General features: G+C 28.5%; 3 protein-coding genes across 3 annotated transcripts; 1 reads left to right on the top strand and 2 right to left on the bottom strand.

Annotated features, from left to right (window-relative positions):
- Positions 1 to 476: 476 nt before the first annotated feature.
- Positions 477 to 1,706, bottom strand: CLUP02_02007 (HET domain-containing protein; the record flags this gene model as incomplete). The annotated part of the gene is made up of 1 exon (XM_049281042.1): positions 477 to 1,706. The coding sequence occupies one exon, from the start codon at positions 1,704 to 1,706 to the stop codon at positions 477 to 479; it is 1,230 nt and encodes a 409-aa protein (XP_049136999.1).
- Positions 1,707 to 1,867: 161 nt separating this feature from the next.
- CLUP02_02006 (HET domain-containing protein) lies at positions 1,868 to 4,551 on the bottom strand (the record flags this gene model as incomplete). Its single annotated transcript, XM_049281041.1, has 3 exons — positions 1,868 to 2,108; positions 2,356 to 2,432; positions 2,683 to 4,551. The coding sequence occupies 3 exons, from the start codon at positions 4,549 to 4,551 to the stop codon at positions 1,868 to 1,870; spliced, it is 2,187 nt and encodes a 728-aa protein (XP_049136998.1).
- Positions 4,552 to 14,341: 9,790 nt separating this feature from the next.
- Positions 14,342 to 14,500, top strand: CLUP02_02005 (uncharacterized protein; the record flags this gene model as incomplete). Its single annotated transcript, XM_049281040.1, has 1 exon — positions 14,342 to 14,500. A coding segment is annotated over one exon (159 nt), but the record flags the coding sequence as incomplete, so codon positions are not given.
- Positions 14,501 to 17,807: the final 3,307 nt, after the last annotated feature.

Here is a 17,807-nt window from a genome sequence, read left to right as displayed (position 1 = left end):
AGGAATTCGGAATTATAGTAGCTTAGAAAGAGGTTAATATTAGCGAATAAAAGTAGGGCGACGACTACTTAAGTATTAGCGGTCGTGAGGACGGCTTATAAGTAGGAGCGACTTAAGTATAGAATTATAGGGCTATTATCTAAAGTAAGGGGTCTATACTTAGGCTAACGGGCGCCGCTTATACCCGCCCTCGTACTATATATTTAAGGACCTCTTAAGTAAAGAATTAATATAACGTACGCAAACCGTAAGTAGGCTTTAGGACGAAGCCTAGGGGAGGGAGTACCCTATTAAGCTTCGCTAGTTAGGCCTCGTTAATTAAGGGATAGCTTAGGGGGGTATAAAAAGGGGGACTAAGTAATAAAAGAGCAGCTTAGGTATATATAAAGCGCTAGTAATATACCTCGAGGGAAGGGTAAATTTTAGTAATTCCTCTTTTAGACCTTAATAGCAGTTAGCCTCTATAAGCTTCTTCCCTATGTCGCATACCTATTGATACATAGTTCCTCGTCCGGAAGTCTGAGGTTAGTCAAAACAATGCCTACCCTGCTTCCTAATGCTGAAATGGCCTTCCGGGTGATCTCAAAGCTCTGACCCCTAGCAAGCAATTCCTCGATGCCATCTAGGTTGCCATTGCCTATACAGCTTTCGAAGCTAGCATCAGTCACTGCTGGTAACATCTTGAGAAACGCACGTAGTCGTAAATCGGTGTCGAGTATCTCGTGTTGGACGGAATTCCCACAGGATAGGTACCACAGTAGATCTCTGATGAGCGTTGTTTCGGTCTTAAAGTAGTCAGGCACCAGTGGAGTGTTGTTCGCGTCTTTCGGCGTATCAGATGCAATGCTAAGGAGTGCGTAAACCATGTCGCGGGGATCCGTTGCTTCACTTTCACGGAACTTCTGTAGCAGAGTATGCAAACTCCTCTTTCTCGTAATTCTTTTGTTTGATGGGCTTGGCATGAGGTCAAGGAGGGTCTGTCGCTGGTCGCCGAGCTCGAAGATTGCGTTGTCCTCATTCTTGATGAGCTGTGTCGCCATGACGAAAATGTATGCGGGAACAGAGAAATCCCCGCAGCAGATTGAAGCCACTCGGGCATAGGATACTTCTTGCAACACCCATATTCTTGTGAACCACGCTTGCTGCAACATATGTAGCAAACCTCTTGGGAAAGAGTCCCTTGCAAGCGCAGAGAAGCCTTTATCCATCTGAAGGCATTGCCACCGAGTTCTAGCCCACGCTATATCGTCCCGGCACTTTCGACGTATGGATTCATGATGGAGAAATTGCAAGCCCTGCATCAAAAGTACCGTGTCGGGTGTCCCGGGCCCTAACCAGATGAGGACCTGCTCTGCTTGCCTGTATATCCCAGCCATCTGTCCTACCTGATGACCTCGCTCAGCAATGTTGTCTTGGTCGATGCAAATCGCATCGACCCAAAGTATTCTCATCTCGTTGGTTCGAAGATGAACCAGGGCTGTGAATAATCTCTCTGTGACGGGTAGCCGTTTGCCACTAGCAGTGATGGTCTCGGTGCGGTCGATCCCACCCCATGCGTATGAGAGGGCCTCATATGGAATGATGTCGTCGGGCTCAAGAACCGCCTGGAATATGTCGCATCGGATGTCGTCATCTCCGGGGTAAAGAATGAGGAGTCGAAATGACCTTATTCCCAGGTCAAGGGGCTCGTACTGGAATGGCTCCATCCTCATCGCCCTTTCAGATAGGTAGGTAAGCAGACGGTAGTATCAGAGGGAAGCAATGGGGTGTCTGGGGAAAAGAATGCTTGTAACCTTTGAGATTCTCCTCTTAAGGGCGATCAGGCTGAGGAGAAGAAGGGTTTCGTCTTACAGCATGCCACGTATGATTATTGGCTGAGCCGTTCTTGGAAATGGTTCGCCAGTGAATCTGTCTTTTGGACCTTTGCCTCGCCCGCATTGTAGCCATGCTTCATGCAGGCGAATCTCACCAATTGTATGGAAGCATCTACACAGAGGAATCTCGCGCTATTTCGAACTTGCAGTGTCTTGCAGTGATGGATTGCTGAAGACAAAGGCAATCCAGTGGGCCTTTCGGAAAGTGTAAAAAGCCAATGCTTAGGGCTGACACTATGGAAGATCGCTACCAGCGAAGCCTTTACTAACCCTGTCTGTTGATGCCTTAGAACTCGCAGATCTAATGGCCCGAGTAGCCAGGTATTTGTTTTAATAATCTGCCTTTGCTGGCTGCTCGGGCGGTTCTCGATATCGTTTACACGGTATTAATGCACAGTATGAATGAATACTCCCACTGTCTCGATAGACTATCTTTTAGATTTCCTTCCTCCTTTTTAACTTTCCCTCCTGCAAAGTTCACAACCACGGCTGCATGTCGAGCGGGCAATTATTGACGGCGATATTGGGCAAGTGGCCAGGTATACCACAGTAATAGAGCTGGTGTCGTGAGTATTTGGATTAATTGTGTGATTTCGCGCCGTGTATATCTTTTTGTTCTCCGCCTATCTTTGATAAACTGTAGGGGGTCTCGAAACGAGTTTCTCCATCCTTTGCTTTCGACGATGACTTATATCTAGATATTTCACTTGGATTTAAGGACATCTGTACTTCGATTTCGTGATAGCAGTCATCATCCGATCATTTGACGTAATAGAATACGTCCTGGCTTGCTTGTATACAAACTGACCCAGTCAAGGGTTGCATTCACACGCAAACCGTTGATGAATTCCGCCTCCATTCTGAACGCCTTAACATCAAATATCTCATGAGGACCCGTCTTCTCTCTGATGTATTTGATCTTCTTCCAGTCCGCACTTGAGCCAAAGTCAAATAATAATTGCGTGGACCAGCGGACACTCTCATTAGGAGGGTGCCCCAAACCAACGACGCTGATTTTTTTGAACTCCAACTTGAGCAACGGCAGTAATGCAGTCTTGTCCAAAAAGCGCAGCAACCACAGCAACCCACTCATTTCGAACTCGGTTCGATCGCCGACCGAATCGAGGAGTATCGGGATGATCTTGCCCTCTTTCCGATTGCGGGAAGCTTTTTCAAGAACTTTGTCCGTGATTTGATATACTTGTGTTTGTTTCTTGAGAAGCATTTGTAACGACGCCGGATCGATAACCTTCACTAAAGCGGTCAATCCATCTTGCGTTAATGGAATAAAAGGCTTATTCCATTTGATCAGCAACATGATGATTAGATCCCTGTCGTCTTTTCGCCGTAGCAAGGCTGCGGCAAGATGCTGATTGATCTGTATGCGTTCTCCAAAGCGGCCTAGAAGACTTTGCGCAGTTGCAAGATCGAAAAACTGAAACGACGACTCTACGCCTTCTAGGCTGAAGTGGAAGTTTTGATGCTCAATTTGAGCTAGATTAGAAAGAACCTTTGAAGTTCCCAGGCCTTTTCTTTTCCACATTTCATGAACGTCGACCTCACTGACGGTGAATTTTTGGCCCCTCTCAAGAAGCGTGAGAACGTGGCTCGTGACCCCCGCCATCACAACGCTTTGCAGTATCGCTGCTATTCGTTCAGGCAGCGCTCCGAGAAAGGATTCCATGGATCGCTCGGGAATAATACAGAAATATTGCGAATCAAGGAACAGGTATGTCTTGAGGTCTTGCACCAGATCCTCTTCAGTTTTGAAGTAGTCTGGCGATAGTAGTGATCCCGAGTCGCTCTGCGATACGTCGGACGCTATTGCTAATAGGGCGTAAACCATATCCCGAGGGTCGCTCGCCTTGCTGTTTCGAAACTTTTGCAATAAGGCAATGAGAAAGTCCTTTCTTGGGGATCTCTGAGTAAAGGAGTCCGGAAGAAGGTCCAGAACAGCTTGACATCCGGCATCGGGGACGACGCCGACGAGCTTCGCGGCAATATTGAGCATGTAAGCCTGAATGGACCGTCTGCCACAATAGATCGAAGCTGCCCGTGCATTCGAAACTTCCTGTAGAACCCATATCCTCGTGAACCAGGTCTCCCTAAGGAGAGAAATAAGCCCCTTCCGTTGCAGATCGACGAGGACAGCCTGATCTAGTTCGGAGTTCTGTCGTATCTTTGACCATTGCTCTTGTGCCTGGACAAGGTCGTCTCGGCTTTTCTGACGGATCAAGCTTTTCTGTAGCTCTTTGAGGCACCCCAGCAAGAGGTTCGTCTCATGTGTGGGCGGGCCAAGCCATATGATGACCTGTTCAGCGCCTCTGTAGATGCCAGCCATCTGTCCGACCTGGTGACCTCGCTCTGCGACGTTGTTTTGGTCGATACAGACAGCGTCGATCCACAAGACTTTGTTTACATGGTTGTCTCGGAGATAACTCAAAGCAGTGAATAAGTTGTTCGTAATACGGAGGGTCTTCCCGTTTGCGATGATGGAGGCTGCGAGGTCAATGCGGCCCCAGGCATATGATAAGGCTTCGTAGGGGATAATGCCGTCGGAGTCCAGGCTTGCTTCAAAGATATTGCAGGATATCTCGCCGGTGGATCTAGGATGGAGCATAAGTAACCGGAAGGATTTCCCCGTGAGGTCTAGGGTTTCGTATTGGAACAGGTCCATGATGTGTCGGGATATTGATGTTTGCGTGTTTTCATCGATTTCTGATGGCGGAGCTAGAAAGCTCGACTTAGTCGCAAGAAGTCGGGTTGACTAGAAATGACGCCGAAATAATGTTCATGGTAGGTTTCGTGGTCTCTACATCTGTCTGCTTAATACTATCAGGCTGAGAGAGGGGGTTTGTTGCCTAAAACATAGCTTAGCTGATCACAGTGGCCTGGTTGATTAGTTGCTCAACCAACAAATCTGCCTTGTTACACCGCATGGCTGATGTAGGTATCTCATGCATGAAGTTTTGGCCAATGATGGGTAGCTGTGGTCGTGGGTAATTCGCGAATGGTGGCGAAGCCGCTTCGCCTGGCGGGCAGATTTGTATATTGCAACGAAAACTCACAGTATGGGACTTGTGAACTAAAAACGGTCGAGTGCAGCATTCTCGAAAGTGCCTCTTCTCGCAGCGTGAAGGCATTGAGGCGACATCTTGACGAAGGTGTTACCGGACCTGCATAGGTAGGTAATTGGTATGAACAATTTGGGTCATTGCTATCCCATCGGGTGCGGATGGACAGCACTTTCGCCAAGACCACGAAATACCCACTTTTACCTATTTTTTCCCCACGTTAAAAGGGGTACTTAACGATACGTTACTTATCCCTCTATTCTTTTACTTATTATTACTACTATTATTATTATTTTAAATAATACTATAATATCTTCTAATAATTCTAATACTTTTATTATATCTAACGCTTTTATTATTTTTATACGTAGCTATATAATAATTAAGGTCTATTTAAAAAACCTGATTACTATTTATAATATAAACTATATACTAAAACGTTATAACGTAATAATAATATAGCCTTACGAACCTTTAGTTACTAAGCATAGCTTTTTAAGTTCCTTTTGGCCCTTTAACGTACTAACCCGGGCCTAAGAAGTACGGGGGTTATTAATAAGCCTACTTAACTTATTTATATAGTACGTTCTATAGGGCCTCGTTAAGTAATAAGCTTAGTAAGTAAATATAGCGCCGTTATTTAGAGAGGGCCCTAGGGCTAAATAGGCTAGAATATATAAATAAAAAAAGACTTTAATAAACAAGATCTATTTTTTTTTAAAATCTTATTATATATAAAGATCTATAAAAAATCTAAATTATTAACTTACTAATTAACTTAGTAATAGAGAGAGGATCCTATTTACTTATTTATATAGTTTATATCCTAGGACCGTTTTTAACTACTACTTTTATTATAAAAGGGAACTCGAGGTAGGTTAGAACGCTACTATATTAACCTAATTAACTAAAGACTTAACGTAAAGAGGGAAAAAATAAAATAGTAAGTAGAAGCTAGCGAGCTAGCCCTTTAGGCTTAGCGGTCTAGCTCGTTACGTAACTATTAAGAGCTTAGTTTTATAGCTTAAGGCTAAGCTACGGGGCCTATAGGGACCTTAATATTTATTATTATAATATTACCCCCCCCTTTATATTAAAGGGTACTATCCGTAATATTAAAAAATAAATTTCCTAATTACCCCTTATTTTAGTAAATCTATAGCTATAATGATTATTATTATATTATTATCATCTTTTAATAATAATAAATTACTAATTACGGCGGCTTTTATTTATATACTTAGGTTTTATAATAAGCCCTTAGTAATTAAGTATTAATAATAGAACGCTTGGAGTATTACTAACGTATATTTAAAGCTCTTTATATTATACTACGTTAAATCTATATTATATCCTTTCTAATTTACTTAATACTATAACTTTCCTTTATATAAATATAACTTAATAACTTTAAAAACCTCGTACTTTAACTTACTATTATTATTAATAATTAATAATAGTAGCTCTTAGTTCTACTTAAATAGTAAGTCGTTAGCGGCCTTTTTTAGCTTATTTAAGTAAAACACTAAGTATACCTAGCTATCCGTTAGTAATTTTATAATCTATATACCCCCCTATTTAGTATTAATAATAGGCTATAGCCCGGCCTATAGTTATTATAAATTATTTACGTTAGCGGACTTTTAATACGAAGTATTAATAAAGACCTAGTTTCTTATTTTTAAGTCGTTCGGGCGCCGGTAGTAGTTAGTATATTTTTTATATCGTACTTAAGTAACCTTTATATTACCCCTAGTAATCTCCTAGGCCTTATCTAGTACATATAGCTTTAACGAGGTAATGCGGGATATTCTTATAAAGAATATAGAAAGTGAATATTTATATAGAAGTAAGAATATATAAATATAGGGGAAATAAGCGTATATAAAAGAGGTTTTTATAGTAAAGAGAGTAATATAGTTAAATTATTATATAAGAAGTTGCTTACTTAACGAAAGGTCTAAGTAGGTAAATATATACCTATATATAGGTATAAAAACCTCTTACTAGAATATTCTATTGCTTATTAATTATAATATAATTAACAAGCGTATACGTAAGTGAATGCGTAATCGTAGTACGTAATTCCGCTTCGAGAGAATTCTAGCTTATTTAGTTACTTTCTAGCACTTTCTATTGCTTACGTAAGCTTATGTAAGCAGTATTGCTTACATAATTAATACCTATAATAATCTATAGAAATCGTAGATTAATATAGTATATAGTTTGCTTACGTAATATTGATAATAAGGCGAATAATAAGGTAAACAAAGTTACCTTCGTAACACCTTATATATCCCCTAAGCTATATACTACACATTAGTATAGTTTAGCTTTTTTTTTATAGAGCCGAATTAATAAGTTTACTTAGACTAATTAAAAAAGAGCCGTAGCTAGTAACTAAATTCTACTTCGTATAATAATAACCCTATAGCCTTATTAAACTAAGTAATATAAATAAAATTAATTATAAATAATATATTACTTTAGTTATTTTAGTATTAGTTAACTAGTAATCTTAATTACTATAGGATATACTAGTTTAGTACCTCTATTTAGCCGTCCGTTTATAAGTAATTTATTATTAATAATTATAGCCTAATCCTATAGATTTTATAAAGCTCTTTTTAAAAGTTAAAAATAAATTAGGGGCCTCGGTCCGATATAATAGTTTTTAATAAGCTAAAAATAGGTAGTACCCGCTTATAAAATATTTAGCTTATATTTTTTATTATACTAATTTTATAATAAAAAATAAATATCGCCCTTTTACTTAAGTAGTTTATTATTACTTATATATTATTAAATCCTTTTTAATTAATAAAAATAGTTATAAAGTTAGTAAAAATATATTATTATAAGTAATTAAGTACTAATAGTAATCTTAGCTCCCCCGGGGGTTTATTATATAGCTTTTATAACTAATAATAAATATAATAGTTCCGTACGTATTAATAAATATCTACTATTAGGCCCGGCTAATAATATTACTATTTAATTATTTTTATAACCTTATTACGCCTTAAGTAAGTAAGGAGTTTCTATTTATAGACCTTATGAATAATTATAGTATAAAGGTTCTCTTTTTTAAGTACTACGAGCTTCTTATTTATTGTTAATAATCTATTATTTTAAAAAAAACTAGCGCTCATATCTTTTAGTTATTAATACTTATATTAGTATAAAAGACGCTATAATAAGGTCCTTATTAAACTTTAAAATCTTTTTTATTAATAAGTACCCCTAGAGCTCGTTTTTTAATAAAAATAAGCTAATTATAAACTATAGTTAGCTAATAATAGTACTTAATAATACCTATAGCTCCGCTACGATATTAAAAAATAATAATCTTAATAATAAAAAAACTTATATCTTATTAGCCTCTTTTAGTACTTACTAAGTATAAATATTTTCTATTTTTTATAAAAGGGCGTTAGTTAGTACGTTCTCCTTTCCTAAATAGTAATAAATTTAAAAATTAAAATCTATTAATATACCGGCTTATTAGGCTTATTATAAGTTAATTAGGCACTTAGTTATAAAAATTAGTAATAGTTAATAGTTTATAATAATATTAAATTTATATTTATAGCTTATAAGCTCCGTATATTATTCCTCTAAATATAATACTATTATTAATATTTTTTTATTATAAATAGTATAATTAAGCTCTGCGCTACTTATTATTTTTAAATAAAAGGCTACTAAGTATTATAACCTATTATTTTTTTATTATTATAGTAGCGCCTTAGTATATATTAAGTTAAAAGTATTAGTTTCTAACCGTATTAATAACTTTAACTTAAAATAATAAAAGATAAGTACTAATATTAATACTAGTTTTATAACCTTAAAGGCCGTTTCGTAATTAATACTAAAATTAAAAAGAACTCCCTTATTTATTAGCCTTATAAGGGGCCTAGTTAAGTAGTTATAATTTTTTATAAACCTCTTATAAAAATTATAAAACTTAAGAAAAAACTAAATACCCTTAAGTAATATAAGTAGCTTTTAGTCTCTAATTATAAAGACTTTCTCCTCGTCTAGCTATATACTTTTTATTAAAACTATAAAGCCTAAGTACTTCGTAAAAGTAATACTAAATTCGTACTTTTTAATATCTACTTATAAGCCTATTTTTTATAAATAGTCTAGTACTTTAGTAACGTATTCTTAATATTAGAAGGGATTATTAAAAAAGATTAAGATATTATTTATATACGCTATATAAAAGTTATCTAAGTACTTTATTAATATTTTATTTATATATTATTAATACGTAATAGGCCCGTTATAGAGCCTAAAGGGTACTACTTTATACTTATATATTTTATAATAAGTTCTAAACGTCGTTAAGTCCTTAGAAACTAAGTTAAGTTAGATATAATAAAAAGCTTATTTAATATTTAGTTTAGTAAATACTTTTACTCTATTTAGCTACGCAAAGGTTTTATTAATAAGTAATAATAAGTAATAGTCTTTTTTTATAACCTTATTAAGCTTATAGAAGTTAACGTAAAAGCGTAAGCTATTATTATACTTTTTTATAAATAGTATTAATAATATAAAAAGAGTATTACTTAATTTAATAAATCCCTTTTATAAGTACTTTAATAAATAGGCCTTTATAACCTTTAGCTTAGGTACTAACTACTTATATAAAAAATAATAAATTAGCTTTTCTTTATTACTATTTAAGAGCTCGATTTTATAATTATATAGCTTATAAAATATTAATATATCGCTAGCTACTTTATTAAAAACGTCGGTCTAGGGCTATAAATACTTTAATAAGTTCGTTATTATAAGGTTATAAGTAACTTAGTTATTATTATATAAGAGGTTTACCTCTTCTTTCTTATTTTTAATAATATAATTAAGCTTATAAAGTAATATAGAACTTATTTTAACGTCGTTTTACCTTAAGTTCTTTTTAAAAGCGGGAGCGCTAATAAAAATAATATTTATTTATATTATTATTAAGTATAGTTTCTATTACTTAGCCCTCTTTATAAAAGTAATACTAGTATTATTAAGGGCGCGTTTTATTTTTTTTATATTCTTAGCCTCGTTTAACTACTATATTTAACGAGCTATTATTTTTAATAAGCATAATAACATCTTAATTAGTATACCTTTTATTTACTATTACTAAAGCTTTTAATTATAATAGGTTATATTTATTTTAAATAAGTCTTACTAATAGAGTAGCGTCGATTTAGTATTATATATTAATAATTTCCAATATATATAAGTCCTTAATATCCCTAACGATAATAAAAAGCGTCTTTTATAATAATAGGTCCTTAAGTTATATTAGCTATTAATAGTAAATATTAGAGTTTACCCCGTAATATTCGAACTACTTCTACCTTAAAATTAGGTCGTAATAGCCCGTATTAAACTAAAAAGAAAGGTACTTTTAAAAAGACTTATTAATTAATATATAAGTTAGTAATTGATACTACGCTAATATTATTTAATTACTTTTTATTAAACTTAGTAATAAGGATTAAGTAATATAATTTATAAAATAGGGCTGCGCAAAACTATTATAATAGAGGGGTTATATAGTTATTTATAAATCCGTATTTATTAACTCCCGTATTAAATAAGGCTCTTAAATAAATTCTATATTTATTAAATACTAATATAAGCTCTATTTTAAAGAGCTAGCCCCTTACGAGATCCTATAAGTTTATCAAATTAATTATTAATTTTTTGTTTTTTTTATATATATCCCCTAGCTAAGATATTACGACTTAATATATAATTATTTTTAGTTATTTTTATTAAGAACCCTTTTTAATAAAATTATGATTAATTACCGAAGCTTTATTTATTTTATAACTTATAAATATAGTTTTAAAAAAACTATTTATACTTATAATACTATTTACTTAGTACTCATAGCCCTAACTTTTATTAATATACTTATTATAACTAGTTAGTTATAATATTTTAATTACTCTTATTTAGTGAGTTAACCTTACGAGACTTACTAAGTAATAAAAAAACGACGATATTTTCTAAAACCCTAAGTACTTCTTTATTTAATTTTAAGAAACTTATTAACTTAGTTAGCGAGCTAGCTAAGGCCGAGGATAACGAAATACTTAACGTTACTTATAACTCTAATAATAATATAGTTCTTAAAAAAGTAAACTATAAAAAAATACGACGTATTATTAAGAAAAGTAATAAGTAAAATAAAGAACTTACGGAGCTTTTTAATAATAACTCCGCTTAAATAGCTATAATTTTAATTAAAAATAATAAAAATATCACTACTTTTTAAAATATAGTTAATAAAGCTATAACTAACTTAAGAATTAAAAAAAAAAAGTAAACGACTTAGAATAAGAAGTTAGAACCCTCCGAGCTATTATTAGTATTGTTAAGACTCTTATAAATAAATAAAAAAAACTTAAGCTTAATATACTTATTACTTTTAATAGAACTACTAAACGTTTTAAAAGATTTTTAATTTAAATTAGAACTTACTAAACGTTTTATATTACTAATTTTTATAATAAAACTAAACGAGTTATTTATATAGTAACCTTTTTTAAAGAACGAGCTTTAGAATAGTTCGAGCCCTTTTAAAAAGAGTTCCTTAGTAATAACGGTTATTTACCTTATTATAAAAAGGAAACTACGAATACTTTTAGTAATATAATAGGATTTTAGAGCGCCCTTAAATCCTTATTCTAAGACCTTAATAAAAAATAATAAGCTAAAAAAGACCTAACTAACTTTTAATAAACTAAGTCTATTTCGTACTATACTACCGAGTTTAAGAGACTCGTAGTACGACTTAACTTTATTAAAAAAACCCGTATTTTCTCGTTTTATTAAGAATTAAAAGATAAGGTTAAGAACGAACTTAATAAAGTAAAAATACTAATAAATTTCTTATATTATATCGAGCTCGCTATTAAAATTAATACTTAATTATACGAACGACGTAAAGAAAAGGGAGAAATACGACGCCCTTAAACTAACTTTAATAAAAGATACTAGAGCTACGGTAAGCTACTAAGTAATTACTAAAATAACTTAAAAAACTAATAGTAATAAAATACGTTTTATAAATAATATAAAGGACCTATAGACCTTAGTATTACTAAATACGAAAAAATATAATAAGAAAAGGACTTTAAATACTATAACTATAATAAACTAAGATATATAGCTAAAGATTACTAATAACCTAAGTATATTTAATACTAACTTATTTTAAAAAAACGAGCTAATATTATAAATAAAAAAGTCCCCTATAAATAACTTTTATAAATAGCTTATTATAACGATAACTACCTTATTTACTAAGATAATAAGGAATAAATAGGATAGTACTTAAAATAACCTAAGAATAATAGATAATTAGGATACGATACTACTTTATTTTTAGTTAAAACCTTAGTAATAGTAATAAAAAAAGAAAGGATACCTGCTTACTAACCCTATACTCTAAAAAAGAATAATATTAAATATATTATAACACTCTTTTAGATTTATAAAAATATAAAAGAAAAGGCTAAAATAGACCCCGTTATAAAAAATATATTTTACTTTTTTAAAGGACGAATTAAGTAAAGACTTTTAGTTAGTATAAAGGAATAACTCTTTAAGTTTAAAAAAAGAGGACCTAATATAAAAAAAATTATAAATAGCTTTATTTATATAGTATAACGAAACTATATAAACTAAAAATAGCTTATTAAGTTTAAAAAAAGACTTAATTTAAATAAAATACTAGCTAAGTTTATTTATATAATATAATAAATAGACGCTAATAAGAAATTTATTTATAAAGTTAAAGAATAGCTTAAAAACCTCGTATATAAAAATAAGATCGAAGTACTTAAGAGACTAACTCTTAATTTCGGAATTATTAATAAAAGAAGAATTAACTTTAAAATTAAAGAAGAAAATATTAAAATAAAAACTAGCTCTTTTTATTTTAATAAAATAAAATTATTTTATAATTTAAATAAACCTTATAACGTTACTTAACGATATATATAAATAAAGATCGATTATAAAGTACTATTTAGTATTAATAATACCAGCTTTAAAAAGGACGATAATAAACTATAATATAAATATATTTATCTATTTAAAAATAACTAAGTTATTTAGTTTTATAGAACTAAAAAACGTAAGAAAGTTATAATAACCCCCTATATAGACGAAGATTACTTTTTACTTAACTTTAAAAACCCCTTTTATAAAGAATTGTTCTAAGTAAAGTGCCTAGATAATAAATACTTTTAGTATTTTATATCTAAGTAAAATAGTCGTTTTTACTTATAAAAACGCGATAATAAAATTATTAAGGATGTTTATATAAAAAATTAATTACCTAGCTAGACGTTACTAAGCTTTAATAATAGTAATAAAGCTATATTTAGTCTAGACCCTAACTTTTTTTATAAAGTACTTTAATAGTAAATATATAGAGTAAAAAGACTATAAATATAATTAATATTAAATTTATTATATTAAAAAAGCTAAGGCTTAGAGGGAGTATTAAAAGAAATATAAATAAAAAACCCGTTCAAAAAAATAAATGATAAAAAACTAAAAAAGCTAATTATAAAGGAATAATAAGAGGTAAAAATAAAAAAAAAGTTCTTATATATAACTATATAATATAACGACGTATACTTACGAATTAACTTTAATATTTATAAATAAAAATTAGATATTATTATTAATAACGGTATATAAAAAACTTATATTTTATTAAGAGTAATAAATAAACTTAACTTATTATAATTATATAAGGATAAATTATATTGATTATAAATAATAAAAAGAGAACGAGTTAACTATAATTATAAATATATTAATTAAAAAACTATATACCTCTCGATATATATTAATAATTAATAAAAATAATTATAATACGATATTATAAAAATCGGAAATATTAATATTATTTTAAAACTCTCGTAGTTATAAAAATATAACCTACAGATAGATTAAATTACTAACTAAGTTCTCTAAGAAAATCTAATTACTAAACGACTTAAAAAAAAAAAGGGTTTAAACAGATTTTTAAAAACTCTTAAAAAACGGGAATAAATATAATATATAGTTTTTATTGAAATAATAAAAAGCTCTAAGAAGTTTATAAATAGTACTAACGATTAAAGATTATAATAACTTTAAATTATACTTAAAAAGTACTAAATATATATAAAACTATTTATAAAACCTAAAGAAATAGGATTATTAAAATATAGTAATTAAAATATAAAAATCGAACTTAAAAAAGGGATATAACCCGGGTTCTATTTAATATACTTAATAAGTTAAAAGAATTAAAAATACTTCAATAAATGTATTAATAAAAAACTTAAAAAGAGATATATTTAATTATTAAATTCTTTTATAAAATTCCCTTTATTTTTTATATTAAAAAAGGGTAAAAAATTAAGACTTATTATTAATTATAAAAGACTTAACGAAGTTATAAAAAAGAATTATTACTTCTTATTACTTATTACTAAGCTTAAAAAATTATTTTATAAAGCTAATTAGTTTACTATTATAAACTTTAAAAAAGTATTTAATTAAATTTAGATTAAAAAAAGAAACGAGTAGAAAATAGTATTCTAAACTCGTAGAGAACTTTTTAAATATCTCGTTATACCTTTTAAACTTATTAATACTCTAATAACTTTTTAAATAATAATTAATTATATACTCCGGGAGTACGTTAATATCTTTATTATTATTTATATTCATAATATTCTTATCTTCTTTTTTGACTTTAAAATATATAAAAAGTATATTTATATAATATTTTAAAAACTCTAAAATACTAAGCTATATACCGAACCCTCTAAATACGAGTTTTATATATAAAAAGTAAACTTTTTTAAATATACTATTATACTAAAACAAATTTATATATAAGTATCAAAAATAGAAATAATTAGGGACTAGCTTATGTTATAAAACGTTAAGGATATATAAGGATTCTTAGGATTTATTAACTTTTATTAACGATTCCTTAAAGATTATATTAATATAATTAAACCCCTTAATAACTTAATATAAAAAAATACCCCCTTTATTTAGGATCTTAAGTATAAAAAAGTATTTATTAAAGTTAAGAATATAGTCGTTTCTAAACTAGTTATTATAATCTTAGACTCCTAAAAACTTTTTAAAATCGAGATTAATACCTTAGATTTTGCTATAAAAGTAGTCTTAGGATAATAAAATAAATAAAAAAAGCTTTATTTATACTACTTCTATTTTAAAATATTCTATAAAATATAATTAAATTAATAAATTTATAATAAAAAACTAATAGTAATTATTAAAGTATTTTAAAAATAAAAACTATAGTCATTTAAACCTAAGTACGAAGTTATAATTTATATAAATTATAAGAACTTTATAAACTTTATAATCAATAAGAACCTAAATAAACGATAAATTAAATAGAACGAATTCCTATTCAAGTATAACTTCCGAATTATTTATTAAAAAAGTTTAAAAAATAGTAGAGTAAACGTTTTTAATAAAAGACCTAACTACGAAGTTATAGTCCTTAAAAAAATATAAGTTATTTTTAAACAGAAAAAAGATAGTAGTTTTATATTAATTATAAAGCTCTTTATAATAGCTAAAAAGATTAATACTAGCTCGATTAGAAAAATAACCCCTAAGCTTATTATAGAAATTTATAATATATTAATATATAGTTACTAAGGAATTATTAAAACGTAGAAACGGATTTGTTAATACTATAATAAATTTACTATACGCGCTAAAATTATAAAAATAATTAAGGATTATATAATTTATAAAAAAAGTAAAAATAGTCTACATAAGCCTTATAGCGAGCTATAACTATTATAACTACTAATAAAAGTATAGTAATTAATTATATAGAACTTTATTATTAATTTACTAAAGTTTAAAGAACTATTTACTAAAGTATAATATAATAATATCTTAGTTATAATTAATTAACTTATTAAGTTCGTATATTTTATTCTTTATAAAGAATTAAGTACTATAAAAGACCTAGTATACGTATTTATTAAGGTTATGCTTTTAAATTATAGTTTATTAAAAAAATTATTTTTAATAAAGATAAGCTATTTATTTTAAAGTTTCAGAAATCCTTAATTTCGTAACTTAATATAGACTATAAACTATTAATATTATTTTATTTATAAACCGATAAATAGATAAAAAGAATTAATTAGATCCTTAAAATATACCTTTATTATTATATAAATTATAATTAGGATAATTAGGTTATACTTTTATTAATAGCTTAGTTCGTATATAATAATATAATTAATAAAAGTATAAAAAAATCTCCGTTTTACTTTAACTACGGATTCTAATTAATAATATATAAAGAAATATAATAAAGATTATAAGCTATAAAAGCTATAATAAACGTAAATAAACTTAAAGAAATTTATAAATAAGCCTTATTAAACCTCGAGTTTATATAATAATATATATAAAAAAACGCGGATAGATTAAGGATTAAAGGATTATTTTTAAAAAAGGGGGATAGCGCTTATCTCTTTTATTATAATATTAAAATAAAATAATGAAGTAATAAATTAGATTATAAAAAACTTAAACCTTTCGAAATTATTAAAAAAGTCTTACTAATTAATTACGAATTAAGATTACTAAATACGATATAATACTATCCCGTTTTTTATATTTTATTATTCGAACCTATATTAAGAGGTTTATATATAAAAGATTATATTATTATTAAACTAAACTAATTAGAGTACGAAGTTAAATAAATTATTAATTATAGAATTAAGAATAAAATATAAGAATTTCTAATTAAATAAAAAAACTACGGATACGAAAAGAATATATAAGAACTTATTACGAACTTTTAGAACTCTTAAGAATCCTTTTTAAAATACTAAAATTAAAATTAAAACTAAGACTTTTAGTTATTATAATATCCTAGTTAATTATTTTAAAAGTATTATTAAACTACGCTTCTTATATAGTAGCCAACTTATTTTTATTAATAATATTAAAAGGATTAGGGATTACTTTTTTTTTTTAAATATCTTTTTTTTAAAAACGATCTAACTTTAATAGAGACTAATTTATTTTAGCTTATATACGACGCAAGGCCTCTACTTATTTTTAAAAAAAAAGCTCCTTTATTTCTTTTTTATATTCTAACTTATTAGTTTTAAATAAAAGATAATTTATTATAAACATAATTAATATAAAAAATACTAATAAAGAAAGAAAAAAACTTATAATTATATATAGTATTAATAATTACGTTATAAAAACGACTACGACGTATATACTTATAATATTTTAATTCACTTTTTAATATTTTATATTTTTACCTTAACGAATAATAAAATAAAATAAAGTATTTCGATCTCGAATCCTCGCTCTTTAATTTTAAAAATAAGCTTTAATTAATAATATATTAAAGATCTAGCGGATATTTTAGTATTTTTAAAAAGACTATTTAATAAGCCTTAATCTAGGCTATAATAACTTATTTATAGGTTTATAAGGATAAGACTTTTAAAAAAAAGACTTAATATTACGACTTAATATATATAACTAAGACTAAGGCCCGCCCTATAAGCTTATAGCGGCTATAATATACTATATATATAAGAATATAAGAATATAAAGTAACTTTTATAAAATAAAAGAACTATAAATAAGTTATATATAAATAAGAAGTAGTAATTATATAATAAGGTAATTACTATAATTACTTTAAATAATCGCTTATTAATATTTATTAAGTAATTACTTAATAAATAAAAAGTAATTATTAATAAAGGATATATTTATAAGTAAACTTATA

The sequence above is a fragment of the Colletotrichum lupini genome, chromosome 1 (assembly GCF_023278565.1).
Source record: "Colletotrichum lupini chromosome 1, complete sequence".
In the NCBI taxonomy this organism is placed as follows: domain Eukaryota; kingdom Fungi; phylum Ascomycota; class Sordariomycetes; order Glomerellales; family Glomerellaceae; genus Colletotrichum; species Colletotrichum lupini.
This window is presented reverse-complemented; position numbering and strand designations above follow the sequence as displayed.